At 43.3% G+C, this 15,870-nt stretch overlaps 1 protein-coding gene across 16 annotated transcripts in view; it reads left to right on the forward strand.

Moving 5' to 3' along the window:
• The window catches only part of TRIM44 (tripartite motif containing 44), a 147,737-nt gene that overhangs the window by 50,101 nt on the left and 81,766 nt on the right, over nucleotides 1-15,870 (forward strand). For 10 of the 16 annotated variants that reach the window (XR_009760650.1, XR_009760651.1, XR_009760654.1 and 7 more), the window contains exon 3: nucleotides 1,881-2,120. Coding sequence is in view for 11 of the 16 variants with exons in the window: in XM_061610780.1 (XP_061466764.1) it covers nucleotides 1,881-2,120 (240 nt within the window). In the remaining 5 variants the exon portion in view is untranslated. Of the gene's footprint in view, nucleotides 1-1,880; nucleotides 2,121-15,351; nucleotides 15,372-15,870 lie in introns of all 16 variants that reach the window. The other 6 variants (XR_009760653.1, XM_061610788.1, XM_061610787.1 and 3 more) reach the window with 1 other exon arrangement.

The raw sequence follows: 15,870 nt of genomic DNA on the forward strand, positions 1-15,870 counted from the left end.
TCCCCCTTCCTTCACCCCTCCTCCCCCTTCCAATCTCCTCTGTCCCCTTCCCCCTCCTTCTGCTCCCCTCTCCCCCCTTCTTCCTTCCTTCTACTCTCCCCTCCCTCCATGGTCAGTTTTACCTATCCTAAGCATTATTGCATTGGAGTAAATCCCACTGAATAAGCATGCAAATGATCAGACCTGCCTTTCCCTTCCTCCCCTCCCCCTTCTTCCTCCCCTCCCCTCTCCCTCCTCCCCTGCCCACTCCAGTCCTCCCTCCCTCCTCTCCTCCTCTTCCTCCCCAATCAGTTTTACACATGCTAAGCATGATTGCATGGGAGTAAATCCCATTGAACTCAAGAAGCATGCAAATGATCCGACCTGCTTTTCACTTCTTTCCCCTCTCCTCCCCTGCTCACTCCAGGCTTCCTTCCCCATGGTCAGTTTTACCTATCCTAAGTGTGATTGCACAGGAGTAAATCCCACTTAACTCAGTAAGCATGCAAATGATCAAACCTGCCCTCCCCCTCCTCCCCTCACCGTCCCCTGTGGTCAGTTTCACCTTTCCTAAACATGATTGCAGGGGAGTAAATTCCACTGAACTGAATAAGCATGCAAATTCTTCCAATCTACAGAGGAAGTGGATTGGACTGTGAAAGACCAACCCAAATGGTGTTTGCATTTTGACAAATGTGTAGGGCAGTACAATATCTCAGAGAGGAGGTCAGTTCTCCTGCTCCCCTGGTGCATTCACTATAGCTGCCCAATTTCCCTGCTTTTTAAAGTGTGATAGAAATATCTGTTGGCTATAGGTGCCTTCTTAAACCATGAGGTTTTTTGCCTATTAGTGAATATTCCTAAGTGTGGGTTATATCACACTAAAAGCTGTGCCCCAGGTACTTATTAAATGAACTTCCGGGAAGTGTAACACAAACAAGAGACCCCACGTAGGGTACATTGCAGTGATCTAACCTCAAGGTTACCCATGCATGGACCACTGTTTCTAAGCTATCCCTGTCAGGAATGGTACCCACCTCATCCTTTGGGGAAGTGCAACCCTGTCTAAAACAGGTAAGTGACTTGCCTCCTTGACTTTGGAATCACTCATCCACAGGGCCTCGGTCTTGGCCAAACTAAACTTCACTCTGTTAGCCCTCATCCAGCCCACCACTGTATCTAGGAGGTTTTTTAGGGTAGTTCTCCTTACAAGGCAGTTTCCATATAATATTTAAATACAAAAACTAAATGATGACGAATTATTACAAAAAGCATCACACAATTACCTCCCATAAAAGCAGCCACCCCCCCCAATCAAGCATGTTGTAATACCCTTTTAAAATCAGCAAGGTAACTAGTATCACTTGTTTTTTTTATAGTTTACTATTTCAGTCTAAAACCCTCAGTAGAATTTCTGATTTTCCCTGTTCTTGAAAGTAATAAACCCAATATCAACTGTCACAGGCCCTAAAATTGACTGTTGGGGAGGGGCTTTCTCGCTGCCCATTAGTGGGATAGTGTGCTGTGAGGTGATGGGGGATCCAGCCTACTCTGTAGTAGTACCCTAACTCTGGAATCCCCTCCCCCTAGATGCATGGATGGCCACAACATGGACAGGATTATTTCACAGATAAAAATATATTTTTTCTACCAGACTTTTAAAGGTTCATTTAGTTTGGGATTATTCCACACTACAGTACTATTATTGCTATGACTGTTTTAACTGAAATTGTGATAATTTTAATTGTGTGTTTTGTACTTTAATGATATATTTGCGTCTGTTTCTTTAGAGTATTTGGAAACTGCTTTGGGGTAATGATATGTCAAAAAGTGGTATACACATGCAATAAATAAACTTGTCAGCAATTGTCTAAAAAGTTCATTATTCTTGTATACTTCAGGTGACTCAAGGTGCCATGAAGCTGTGCATTCAGCAAGAGTTTGACAAAGTACGTCGTCTGGTTTGTGAAGAGGAACAGAGAGCTCTCCACCTGGTGGATCTCCAAGAAGCCCTGGCCACTGCTCACACAACAGAAGTTCTGGCTGAGATTGATGTCCGCATGGAAAAATTGATGACTGAGATGGCAGAACTCACAAGGCAGCTGAACACCTTTAATGAGCTAGCCATGCTCAAGCCTGAGGTAAATAAAGAACATACAAAACAGTTAACAGCAGAGGGCTGTAAAGCTTTACGATGGATGCATAAATTTAGTTTCTTTTATTACTGGTCAGCATTTAAAGATGGCCACAAATCCACTAAACTTCCAAGGGGATATGCACAGTTGTAAGTAATAACGTATTATGAGTTGTGTGTGGTTATGTTGATACCCAATTGACTGAGGTAGTTTGAAAGGGCACAAAGCCAACTGCTTCCATCTATTTTGAAGGGAGATTGTAGTGCTTTACAGAAGCAAGATCTCTGTTTCTCAGGACTTAACCTCTTAAATTCTGTCTTCTATCAAGGTGGAGAGAACACAATAAAATATTGCATTTCCTATATTTGATGTCTCCCCTTTTTTCTTTTGAAGGAGGAAGATATTTATTTTATTTATTTATTTAATTACATTTCTAGACCGCCCTATAGCAGAAAGCTCTCAGGGCGGTGTACAACAAATAAAATCACAATTAAAATATGAGCAAGTGTGGAAAAATATATATATATATATAGTACAATTATAAAACATTAATAAAATTGCCATTGAGATTTAAATTAAGATCATATTAAGTTTAAAATGTTAAATTAAAATATTTAAAAATTTACAAAATTTAAAAAGCCTGGGCGAAAAGGTAAGTTTTTACCTGGCGCCGAAAAGATAACAGAGAAGGCGCCAGGCGTATCTCGTCTGGGAGGGCATTCCATAGTTTGGGGGCCACCACCGAGAAGGCCCTAGATCTAGTTGTTGATCTCCGGGCCTCTTTATGGGTTGGAACCCGGAGAAGGGCCTTCGACGTCGAGCGTAGTGAACGGGTAGGTACATAGCGAGAGAGGCGCTCCATCAGGTATTGCGGTCCGATGCCGTTTAGGGCTTTATAGGTAAGAACCAACACTTTGAATCTGGCCCAGAAACATATCGGTAGCCAGTGCAGCTGCGCCAGGACAGGTGTTATATGGTCAAATTTCTTTGTCCCAGTGAGAACTCTGGCCGCAGCATTTTGCACTAGCTGAAGTTTCCGAACCGTCTTCATAGGTAGCCCCACGTAGAGTGCATTACAGTAGTCCAATCTAGAGGTTACCATAGCATGGATAACTGAGGCAAGATGCTCCTTGCTCAAATAGGGTCGTAGTTGGGCTACCAGCCGGAGCTGGTAGAATGCATTCCGTGCCACCGAGGCTACCTGAGCCTCAAGTGACAGGAGCGGATCTAATAAGACCCCCAAACTACGTACCTGTTCCTTTAGGGGGAGTGTAACCCCATCTAGGACAGGTCGAACATCAACCATCTGGGCAGAGGGTCCTCCCACCAACAGCATCTCAGTCTTGTTAGGATTGAGTTTCAGTTTATTAGCTCTCATCCAGCCCATTATCGCGGCCAGGCAGCGGTCTAGTACATCAACAGCCTCACCTGAGGAAGATGAAAAGGAGTAGTAGAGCTGCGTATCATCAGCATATTGCTGGAAACGCACTCCAAAACTCCTGATGACCTCACCCAGCGGCTTCATATAGATATTAAAAAGCATGGGGGACAGAACTGAACCCTGCGGGACCCCATATTGGAGTACCCAGGGACTCGAGTAATGTTCCCCCAGCATCACCTTCTGGAGACGATTCCCGAGATAGCAGAGCCACCGCCAAGCAGTGCCTCCCACTCCTAAATCCGTAAGTCGCTCCAGAAGGATACCATGGTCGATGGTATCAAACGCCGCTGAGAGATCAAGGAGAACCAACAGAGTTACACTCCCTCTGTCTTTCTCCCGACAGAGGTCATCATACAGGGTGACCAAGGCCGTTTCTGTACCAAACCCCGGTCGAAAGCCCGATTGAAATGGGTCTAGATAATCAGTTTCATCCAAGAGAGCCTGGAGTTGGCGAGCGACCACACGCTCTAGAACCTTGCCCAGGAATGGGACATTTGCTACTGGCCTATAGTTGTCCAAATTATCAGGGTCCAAGGAGGATTTTTTTAGGAGCGGTCTCACCACCGCCTGTTTCAGGCAGGGTGGGACCACTCCCTCTCGTAAAGAGGCATTAATCACCTCCTTGGCCCAGCCGGCTGTTCCATTCCTGCTAGCTTTTATTAGCCATGAGGGGCAAGGATCCAGAGCAGAAGTGGTCGCCCGCACCTGTCCAAGCACCTTGTCCACATCCTCGAGCTGTACCAACTGAAACTCATCCAATAAAACAGGACAAGACTGTGCTCTGGATACCTCATTAGGATCAACTGCTACAATGATGGAGTCAAGGTCCCGGCGGATGTTCATGATCTTATCACGAAAGTGTCGCGCAAACTCATTACAGCGGGCAATTGATGGGGTTATTGCGTCCTGGGGACCAGAGTGTAAAAGTCCCCGGACAACTTTATAAAGTTCTGCTGGGCGGTTAAGGGATGACTGAATAGAGACAGCAAAGTATTGCTTCTTTGCTGCTCTCACTGCCTTCACATTGAGTTTGGTAGAGAGCTTCACAAGTGCATGATTACAGCCGTCGGGAGTTCGCCTCCATTTGCACTCAAGCCGTCTCCTTTCTTGCTTCATCACTCTTAGCTCCGGAGTAAACCAGGGAGCCAATTGAGCTCTGCAACGGAGAGGGCGCACCGGGGCGATCGTGTCAACTGCCCGGGCCATTTCCGTATTCCACAGCATGGCCAGGGTTTCGACAGGACCGTCAATTCTATGAGCCGGAAAATTCCCTAGAGCCATCAGAAAACCCTCAGGATTCATTAGTCTCCGGGGACGGACCATCTTAATTGGTCCTCCACCCTTGCAGAGGGGAGAAAACAGTGTAAGTCTAAACCTTAATAGGCGGTGATCTGACCATGACAAAGGAATAGATGAAAAATCCCTCACTCTCAGATCACCATCCCCTAATCCAGTGGCAAAAATCAAGTCCAGAGTGTGCCCCAACACATGCGTAGGGCCAGTAACAAATTGAGACAGCCCCATGGCTGTCATGGAGGTCATGAAGTCCTGAGCTGCTCCAGATAAAGCGGCCTCAGCATGAATGTTGAGATCCCCCAATACCAAAAGTTTGGGGGAACGCAACAATAGATCCGAGACCACCTCTGTCAGCTCAGTTAGGGAGGCTGTTGGGCAGCAGGGTGGACGGTACACCAACAGAATTCCCAGTCTGTCTCGCTGACCCAACGTTATGTGCAGACACTCTAGACCATTAGCCATCTGGATAGGGTGCCTAACAAGAGGGATGGAACTTCTATAGACCACAGCGATTCCCCCTCCCCGACCCTCGGATCTACCCAGATGCTGAACCGAATACCCAGGTGGGCACAACTGGGAGAGATTAATACCTCCCAGATCGCTCACCCAGGTCTCGGTAATACATGCCAGATATGTTTTGCTTTTCTGTCTTAGAATAGATGTTTTTATTACCACTTTCAGGCTGGTATGAGTTTTATATGGTAGCTATTTTAGCCACTTTGGTTATAGCTGTCATCTGTATGCCATCATGACAGATGTGTTTTCAGTTTGGGATTCAGTAAACCACGCATGCAATCCAAATACCCGGAATCTAGATACTTATACAATGCAATTAGAAATATTGTAACACTGTAAAAGTAAGCATGGACTATCTAAACTAACCCCTTGGCTCGAGTCACTTTCGTAATTTATTATGCTTGAAGCAGTCCTACTCAATTTGGGACACACCACGCTGAATATAGCACACCAGCTAAGTACTGTTGTGTGCCAGGTACTTGGCAGCTTCCCTTGTTATTGGGGAAGCAGGGGCAGGGGAGGTATGCAAAAAGTTTCCCCTCAACTTCCCCCTCTATACCCCATTCATTTCTCAAGGATCAAAATCTGTAATCTCCCCAACCATGTTGGAATACCTTCCTTTCTTTCGTATTACCCCTCCTTGCCAATGTTGCTGCGTGGCTATCGGTCTGGTGCATGTGTGCTAGAGTGAGTGTGACCAGGAATGGCTTGAAAAACCTAAGACTGCAGAATTATAACAAACAATGAATTCATTTTGAAGGAAATCAGAGCTTATATGGCATCTAAAAGTTTAAAGGAAGAAACTATTTTCAAGAGCATACAATGTAGAAAGACAAGATTTCTTAGAGAAAACCCCTTTCATGCTGTTTTATTTACATTGCTCTACATTCTATTGTTTTAAACCATTTCAAAATCAAGTCTGCCTGATGGCACCTTGGCATTTCCAGGCCTTTGTGTTCTGTCTAGGACTAGGAAAATAGGTGACTATCTTACAAAACAATGTACCCCTTGAGTCTGCCAAGAGACTCTACTTTTTCTCCATCCCTTCTTTGGTTTAGAAAACTTCCGTTATCAGAATTGGCCGGTAAGGTTCCTTGGACAATGCAACCAAATACTAAAACCAATATAATGGACAGAAGAAACACATGCAAACAGGGGGTGTGGCTTCTGCTTGTCTGCGTGACAGGAAATCCACATGCTGCCTCCTTTGTATAAGACAGGCTTCCTATATAGCAGGGTACTTTGACAAGTTTGTGGGGCCATTCGTTTGTCAGTGACTTCATGTTGTATAACATCAGGTCGCTGACAGTTCAAACCGGGGATGTAAAGAAAGATCCCTTGTATCCTTGGCTTGAGTTGAAGCTGGAGATGCAAAGGAAGAATCCTGCACAGCTACAGAAAAAGGCTCCAAATTAAAGTGCCATTTCAAGCTGAGGTCTGGACTTTCCCCATGCCTGATGTCTTATATGATGTGAGGTCAGAGAAACGTGGGCATAGTTATCCCAGAATGGCCTGGTGGGCCAAACTCTAAAGCTAGGCAGGCCTAATTAGGCCTGCAAGCCAGAGCTTCCCACCGCTGTGATATAGGACATTGAAATACATACCCGCAAAAATCTGTGGAATTGTACCTTAGAATTATGTAGTTAGTCAAGTTAAATTCACCAAACTTAAAAAAACTACCCTGTTTCCATATTCTCTGTGTTACTGTTTTTGAGATAGGGCAACTGGAATCATACGTAGTGTTCCAAACATGATTGTATCATAGACATATAACAGGCATGATACTGGATGTCTTCTTTTCAAAATTGGTCCTAATAACTCCTTATATGGAATTTGCCATTTTTGCTGCTATAACTTACACAACTGACATTTTGAGAGGTCCACTGTAACCTCTCCTGAATAGTATTAGCCAGTTCACGTCCAAACAGCATATGTGAAATGAAGCCCCCTCCGTGTGTATCACTTTGTACTTGCACTAAATCTCATTTACCATTTTGTTGATATTAACACAGTTAGAGAGATCTATTTGGAACTGTTCACAGTCTGCTTTGATTTTCACCAGCCTGAAGCATTTTGTGTTGCCTGCAGACTTGAATGTCTGCTCACCGTGAGTCCAGATTGCTTATGAATAATGTATATAGGAGATCCTTCACAGTCCCTAGTACTTAGTTCAGGATGAATGGAAAATGCAGAACTATCTAATATTATGAATAATTAGAGTTTGGTTAAGTACTCATTGTTCCAGATCCAAATGATAATAAATGGGCTCTGATTCTTAGAATCTTGTCCTTTCTGTTGTTGTTGCAAGCACACAGCAGCACATCATTGTTGATCAATGAAGTGGGAATGTACAGGTGATTTATTCAATCTTGATATGTGGCCTGCATGTTTATAACACAGGCTTATGATAACAGCATATCTTTGCCTTTACTCCCCTCTAGGACATCATTCTAACTTCTTGTGTAAAGATACAAATGTAGCCTTGGTGGAACTCCATTAACTTCCTAGAAGTTGTACCAGGGATTTTAAGAAACTAAGTTTAGAAAGAACATGCATTGAATTTTTGTCTATGTTCTGAGCACAGATCGAGCCCTTTCCACACCTTTTGATTCACCTGTCTTGGAAAACGAACTAGAGGTGCTTTGACAGATGGATGCAAAGGTTGTTGATCTCTTTAGATCACAGAAATCTTTTCACTTTCAGTACTCTGGTATGTTTTATACACTTTCTGTTTTGTAGCTTTTTTCACTGTCGAGAAAGAAAATTCCCTGTAGCACTCATTGGGTAAGGTTTTTTTCCCTTTAGCCATGAGAGAAGGATGCTGACCCAAATATCTTTAAAAATTAAATGCCCAGCCCTGTTAGTCAGTGCTGTTTCTTCATTCAGACCACGGTATTCCCGATCTCTATGTATAGATGTGAAAGTTGGACAGTGAAAAAAGTGGAGAAGAGAAAAATCAACTCATTTGAAATGTGGTGTTGGAGGAGAGCTTTGCGCATACAATGAACTGCGAAAAAGACAAATGATTGTGTGTTAGAACGAATTAAACCAGAACTATCACTTGAAGCTAAAATGATGAAACTGAGGTTATCATACTTTGGACACATAATGGGAAGACATGATTTACTAGAAAAGACAATAATGCTGGGAAAAACAGAAGGGAGTAGAAAAAGAGGAAGGCCAAAGAAGAGATGGACTGATTCCATAAAGGAAACCAGGGTGAACAGGCTGGTTCATGACAGATGCTATTGGAGGTAGCTGATTCATAGAGTCTCCATAAATCATAATCGACGTGAAGGCATATAACAACAAATTATTTAAACTTTGTATTTTGCTTTTATTTGTGTGTGTGTGCTTTAAAGTAATTAATAAATTAAAAGGTGGATGCTTAATCATTTGAACAAACAAAGGACTCTTTCTTCCAGAAATGTTGGGTGGCCTATAAATGTTTTAAATAAATAAATAGGTGGCTGTGAATCATTTAAATAAACAAACAAACAAACATAGGATTAATCTTTCTTCCTGAACTGTGCAGAATAGCTTTTGTGGGGCTAAAATGTGTTCACAAGGGAGACAGGGAACAATGAGCCAGCGCTGTGATCCACAGACCAGATGCCTGAAACAAGCATCTATGTTGCCCACTTTAGCAACCCACCATAGACTTAAAGCAAATTGATATCCTAAACCAGGGGAGAGGAACTATAACTCCCATCATACTTGACATTGGCATGCTGGCTGGAGCTGATGGGAGCCAGAGTCCGACAACAGCTGGAGGGCCACAGGTTTCCCATCCCTGCTCTAAACGGAGAATAAAATGAGAGCACCCATCTAACATCTCCACAGCACTAGGCTTTCTTCCTACAATGGCTTTCTAGTGACTGGCCTGGCTAGTAGGGTTGCCAGGTCAGAAGCATTCCAAAACCTGAAATTTTAGGGGCGGGCCCAAGTGATGTCAGGGGGTGGGCCTGAGTGATGTCACAGGGCGGGCCCGAGTGATGTCATTCAGCATGATACATTAAGCATCAATCACAGTTGCTTGGAGCATACAGTTAAAAAAAATCTGATTGGAAATTAAGCTAGAAATCTTAGCTAAAAGATGGAGCCTGGGTAGGGAACATTTAATCTAGCCTACTTGCTTTCGGCAAGAAGGATTTAAGTGCCCTCAAGCCAGGCCAGTCACCAGAAGGCCATTGTAGGAAGAAAGCCAAGTGTTGTGGAGATGTTAGATGGGAGCACTCAGGAGTAAAGATGGATGCCCCTGAAGGCTGCAATTCTAAACACACGTACTAAGGGACTAAGCCCCATAGAACTCAACAGGACTTACTTCTGAGTAAATATGGTTAGGATTGTGCTGTTGGTAAGGCTTGACAAGGGATCCTTAGCAACAATATCCATATCAAAGCAGGGTTGGCAACCCCCTGCCTGGAATGCCGTGCCCGTGCCTTTTAACATGCCTGCTCCAAACTTCTTTATAGATGTGACCTTCACTTCAGAAAGAGATTTGAGAAATGAGTACTAGTTAAGAAGATTCTCTACCTTTTTCTGTCTATCCTGTGGGCTGCTATAAACTCATTTTGACAGCCAATCCAATTCCAGTGAGTAATAATCGGCAGAGAGAAAACACACATGGTTTGGTCTACCTTCACAGGAAGTAGCTTGTGAACAACAGCAGTTGAAGCCACACTTCCCAATATGGGCATTCTCTTTTACCACTATTGGACAAGAAACAAACTGTCATACAAACAACAAGGTGCATCATCAATGGGTTTAAGGGGGTTGACCTGAGTGCATGGAACCACTGTTGTTGCTTCTATGGATGTAAGGGAGTGAGGTTAAAGGTAAATGAAATGCAAACAGAAAAAGAAAAGACAGTGATGATTTCCTAAATGCAGTATCATACCAACCACAACAAGATTCCTACGAGTAAGGCAGAAAACTCAGCATCCCACAACTAGTCAAGATTCCTAACCAAAAACTAAAACTAAAACAATCCTGGCAGCCAGTCAGTCAAGGTCACAGAAATCCCCATGCAGCACAACCTGACCCAGGGGCTGCAGTTAGTGCAGAATGCTGTGGCACGATTGCTGACATGAGTGAGACCCTGTCAGCACGTAATACCTCTGCTCTGAAATCTGCACTGGTTGTAGATTTGCTACCAGGACAAGTTCAAGGTGTGCTTTCCATGTTACGGGTGCCACATAGTGCTTCTATGTATGGTATGTTTTATACACTTTCTGTTTTGTAGCTTTTTTCACTGTCGAGAAAGAAAATTCCCTGTAGCACTCATTGGGTAAGGTTTTTTTTCACCTTTAGCCATGAGAGAAGGATGCTGACCCAAATATCTTTAAAAATTAAATGCCCAGCCCTGTTAGTCAGTGCTGTTTCTTCATTCAGACCATGGTATTCCCGATCTCTATGTATAGATGTGAAAGTTGGACAGTGAAAAAAGTGGAGAAGAGAAAAATCAACTCTTTTGAAATGTGGTGTTGGAGGAGAGCTTTGCGCATACAATGAACTGCGAAAAAGACAAATAATTGTGTGTTAGAACGAATTAAACCAGAACTATCACTTGAAGCTAAAATGATGAAACTGAGGTTATCATACTTTGGACACATAATGGGAAGACATGATTTACTAGAAAAGACAATAATGCTGGGAACAACAGAAGGGAGTAGAAAAAGAGGAAGATCAAACAAGAGATGGATTGATTCCATCAAGGAAGCCACAGACCTGAACTTACAAGATCTGAACAGGGTGGTTCATGACAGATGCTATTGGAGGTCGCTGATTCATAGGGTCGCCATAAGTTGTAATCGACTTGAAGGCACATAACAAGCTTGTAGCAACTCTATTGGTATGCCATCTGTTCCTGGTGATTTGTTTCTTCCAAGTATTTTAAGAGCAGCTTTCACCTCGCATTCTAAAACTTCTGGTTCTGCTTTTTTGTTCTTCTTCAGCTTTACACTGATTTTCAATATGACCAGTTCATGATCTGTACCGCAGTCTGCTCCTGGTCTTGCTTTTGCATAAGGTATGGAACTTCTCCATCTTCTGCTACCAATTATATAATCAATTTGATTCCTATATTGACCATTTGGTGATGTCCACGTGTATAGTCGTCTTTTTGGTTGCTCAAAAAATGTGTTTCCAAGAAGCAAATAATTGGTTTCTTTCTCTTGCTTCATTTCTATCTCTTAAGCGCCATTTTCCCACAATTCCTAGTTCTTCTCTGTTCCCTTCTTTAGCACTCCAGTCCCCCATGATTATCAGCACATCTTGTTTTGATGTGTAATCAATTCCTGTACTTCTGCGTAAAATGTTTCCAATTCTTCTTTTGCGCTTGCCGTTGGAGCATAAACTTGGGTGATGGTTATGTTAATAGGTTTCCCATTGAATCTCATTGATATCACTCGCTCAGATCTTGCGTTTTAGCTCCTAATTGCTTTTGCTACATCACTTCTCACTATGAAAGCAACCCCGTTCCTTCTTAATTTCTCATTTCCTGCATAAAATATTTTGTAGTTGCCTGATTGAAAATGTCCCATTCCCGTCCATTTTAATTCACTCACGCCAAGTATTGTAATGTTGATATTTTCCATTTCTTGCTTGACAATTTCTAACTTTCCCTGGTTCATGCTTCTGACATTCCATGTTCCTATTGTGTGCTTCGTACAACTCTGGACTCTCCTTTTGCATCTGTGCACATCAGCCTGTGGGCTTCCTTTCGGCTTTGACCCAGCTATGTCATTAGTTACAGCACTACTCGTACTTGTCCTTACCCAGTAGCTCGTTGAGTGCCTTCTGACCCGGGGGGTCTCATCTTTCAGCACTATCTCGTGTTGTATTTTGGATACTTTGTTCATAGGGTTTTCGTGGTAAGAGGTATTCAGAGGTGGTTTACCATTGCTTTCCACTGAGTTTGGATGCATCTTAGTCTGGTGTCCATTGACCATTCCACCTTGGGTGCGCCTGCTAGGAGTCTAGCCTCTTGGTCTAGACTCCTGACGGCATTGCTATGAGCTTCTTTGACACTCTCAACCCTCTTAACACATTAATGTGTGCATCCTAGATGGGGTGGTGATGGTGGTAATGTTTAATTAACAAATGGTCAGGAGGGGGGTGGGGGAAGGTGAAGATACTGTGTCTCCCTCACTACCCTTTCATACTGCAGAGAGCATGCAGGAGGGTCCAGTCCTTCTGGGTGCTTCTTCTCAAGTGCCTTCTCAGTGGGGAACATGCTTCTGAAGCTGCGACCTGTAACCTGCGGAATTGAACCCTCTTGTGAAGGAGCATCCTGAAGCCAGCGGGACTGAGTCTTCCGCTTACCAGCTGGTGAGCAGAGCGTTAAATCCTGCTCAGTGTCACTGTGTGTGTTCCCCTCTAGGTATGGGTGCATGCAGTCAAAGGGCAGCACTGGGCTATTTCAAAGCCTTGCAAACAGCTCTCTGTTGCTCTTTGCAGAGGCTGCCTCCTCCTTCCTGCCCAGCACCCCCCTCCTGAAAGCCCTCCGGGCAGGCCGACCTGGGGTGATCCGGGAATGTCTTGACCTGACTTGGTCTAAGCCTGGATCCACCTGAATTGGTCTGATTTGGGTTGGGATTCAGGATTTGATCTTTGGCCAAATCTGGTGCACAGCTGTCCTCAGAACTCATACTGGCAACCGGACTATCATGTGGGGGCTGTTTACCCTGAGTAGCCTCATTGTGAGCTGAGTGGTAAGTTGGTTTTCAACCATGCATGTGAAGTACAGGTGGATGCTAATGGAAGGCAAAACAATACTCTGTAAAGGCTCCCATAGTAACCTGCTAGCATGCTCAATAACTGCTCTGTGATTGTGAATGTTTAGAGGTAATAAAGCCAGTGTTAGTGTTGATAGAATGTATGGAAACTTTTTTATGTCCTATGTCATTCACCCCAGAACAACACAAGAAGACCTGTGCTGATTTGAACCACCATTCATGCAGTCCCACACTTGTTTTCTAGCCACATGCTCGTGGATAATCCCAAGCAGAACATAGAACTGATGGCCCTTTCCTGTTCATGCCCCCTGTCTGATATTCAGATGTTTCCCATCCAGTTGAGATCTATACCTTGTTCATTTGTTTAATAGCCATTTAAGTCTGTCTAAAGCTAGAGGTGATCATAATGCCTTTTGTAGCAAATTCCATAAGCTTATTGTGCATTGTGTGAGGCATTGTTTCAGTTTGTCTAAACAGTAACTATAACCTTTCTCCTCCCTTCCCTTAAAAAGAAATTGTGAGCCTAAAAATAGAGTAACTCTGCTACATGTTCAGTGCTAGAACCAATAAGAATAATTAGCTTAGGCAGAGCTGTAATTCAAGGCAGGACTACATAGGGAAGATGATTGAAGGATTCATAAATGGAATTTTAAATGTATTTCTAAAAACAGCAAATTCATTAATCTTGGTCTCCCATGTTAATACATTTCCAAAACAGCAACAACATGTATCTGTGCCTCCTTTTTGTTGCGAGTAATTAATGTTCATGGAAGGAAGGGAGCAGACAGAGGAACTTGACTGTTCAACCACCCCATTTTAAACCAGAGGTGGCGAACCTGCGACCCTCCAAATATTGTTGGACTCAGTCAGTCCCAGTTAGCATGCCCAATGGCTAGGGATGATAGGAGTTGCTGTCCAGCAACATGGGGAAGGCCAAAGGTTCCCTGCCCTAAAGACTGTCTTTGCCAGTCTCATGCTGTGGGAAAAAAGGGGGAGAGATGCTAGCTCACCTGTTTTGCTCAGAACCTTATAAGCTCATGAAGCTGCCTTATACAGTCATATCATTGATGTATCTAAGCCAGTGTTGGCTACTCTGAGTATCAGTAGCTCTTGCAAGGTCTCAGGTGGGTGAGGGAGGAGGGTTGTCTTTTCCCACGCCTGCTGTCTGAGATTGTTTTTAACTGGAGATGTTGGGTCTTGAATTTGGGTCATTCTGTATACAAAGCATGACTCTGTTGTCCATACGTTACTAGGCTGCTGATGTAATGTTTGCTCAAGCTTTCCTTTAAAGTATGAATTGCTTACAGAAGGTAAATAATTTAAGAAAGCATGGATGAGTTAAAATATGTTTCTTTAATAATGTCATAGATATGCTTGCTTGTCTGTTTAAATAAATTCCTATTACATTTCTGTATTAACTGAAGTTTATACAGTGCATCTTCTCCTTATCAGACTCTTAAAGCAAGCAAATATCAAAACTTGTTTAATGTTGCCCTTTTTCTCTGTGGAAGATAAAATGCTACTTGTATAACTTTGCAGTGGTATTTACATAGAATTGATTATTGCAATGCCCTTTCCTCTCTTAGAACGTGATATAAAATGCCCTTAATTCTCAACTCTGAATTAGAAGCTTTAATGAGCATTGGGCTGGCTTATTTCTTTGCCACAGCATGTGCATTGTCTTTAGCTCACATGCCTCTGTGTAGGCAAGAAGGGCCTGGCCCAGTGTCTGTGGGATTATAGGTGTTTATCATTTAAGTACCATGCGTATAAAAAAGCTCATAATATGAAATGCTAGATACCATTAGGGCCTTGTGCAGTGATGTACCATCTGCCATCCTAAGCACTACATAAGTCTTATCAGTTGTTGGTATGGTACCTGGATGAGGTGGGGCATCCAGACCCATTCTTCTCTGGCCAACATGACCAGAGAATCTGGTTTGAAGGGCTGAAGTGTGCTTAGCTGAGGACTGCTGGCATGATTGTGCCTGGAGATGGCTATTTCTGCCACAAGCTCAGTGTAATAAATGAGCTGCTGTTCGTGCCCTCCTAGTCCCATGCAGCTTGCAGTGTAATAATAATGACCTCCATTAGCAGAGCAGAATCTCTCTTTCATCATTAGACAGTAAGGCTTGTATCAGCCTGTCATTTATTACTTATTCACACTAGTCTAAACATGAAAATCAATGTTTGCTGTGCTACTCCCAACATTGTTTTTCTTTTGTGTGTGTTTGTTTTCTTGCAGACCACTGGCGATGAAACCAGGTGAGACCACCTACTTGCACCTTCCTTCCCTCTTTCTATCTCATGTGTGTGTAAAATTCCATTGGGGATGAGGTAGGACTTGAACGTATCTTTTAAAAGACACTGGAATACTGTTTTATGGGAGGGAATTGTAGAAGTTTGGGTTTTTAGCCAAGGTGGCGTAGTGGTTAGAGTGTTGGACTACTACCTGGGAGACTAGGGTTCGAATCCCCATACAGCCATGAAGCTCACTGGGTGACCTTGGGCCAGTCACTGCCTCTCAGCCTCAGAGGAAGGCAACGGTAAACTACCTTTGAATACTGCTTACCATGCAAACCCTATTCATAGGGTCGCCATAAGTCGGGACCGACTTGAAGGCAGTCCATTTTTCCATTTTTTGTTCATAGGTACTAATACATTGAATTACTTATATAAAAACTAGACCTTTAATCAAAACTTTTGCTATTTCAGTTTGAATATGTAATACAGTGTGCTAATTGTTACAATGGTTTATCCAGGG

This window comes from Rhineura floridana, chromosome 2, assembly GCF_030035675.1.
Source record: "Rhineura floridana isolate rRhiFlo1 chromosome 2, rRhiFlo1.hap2, whole genome shotgun sequence".
NCBI classification, from domain to species: Eukaryota; Metazoa; Chordata; class Lepidosauria; order Squamata; family Rhineuridae; genus Rhineura; species Rhineura floridana.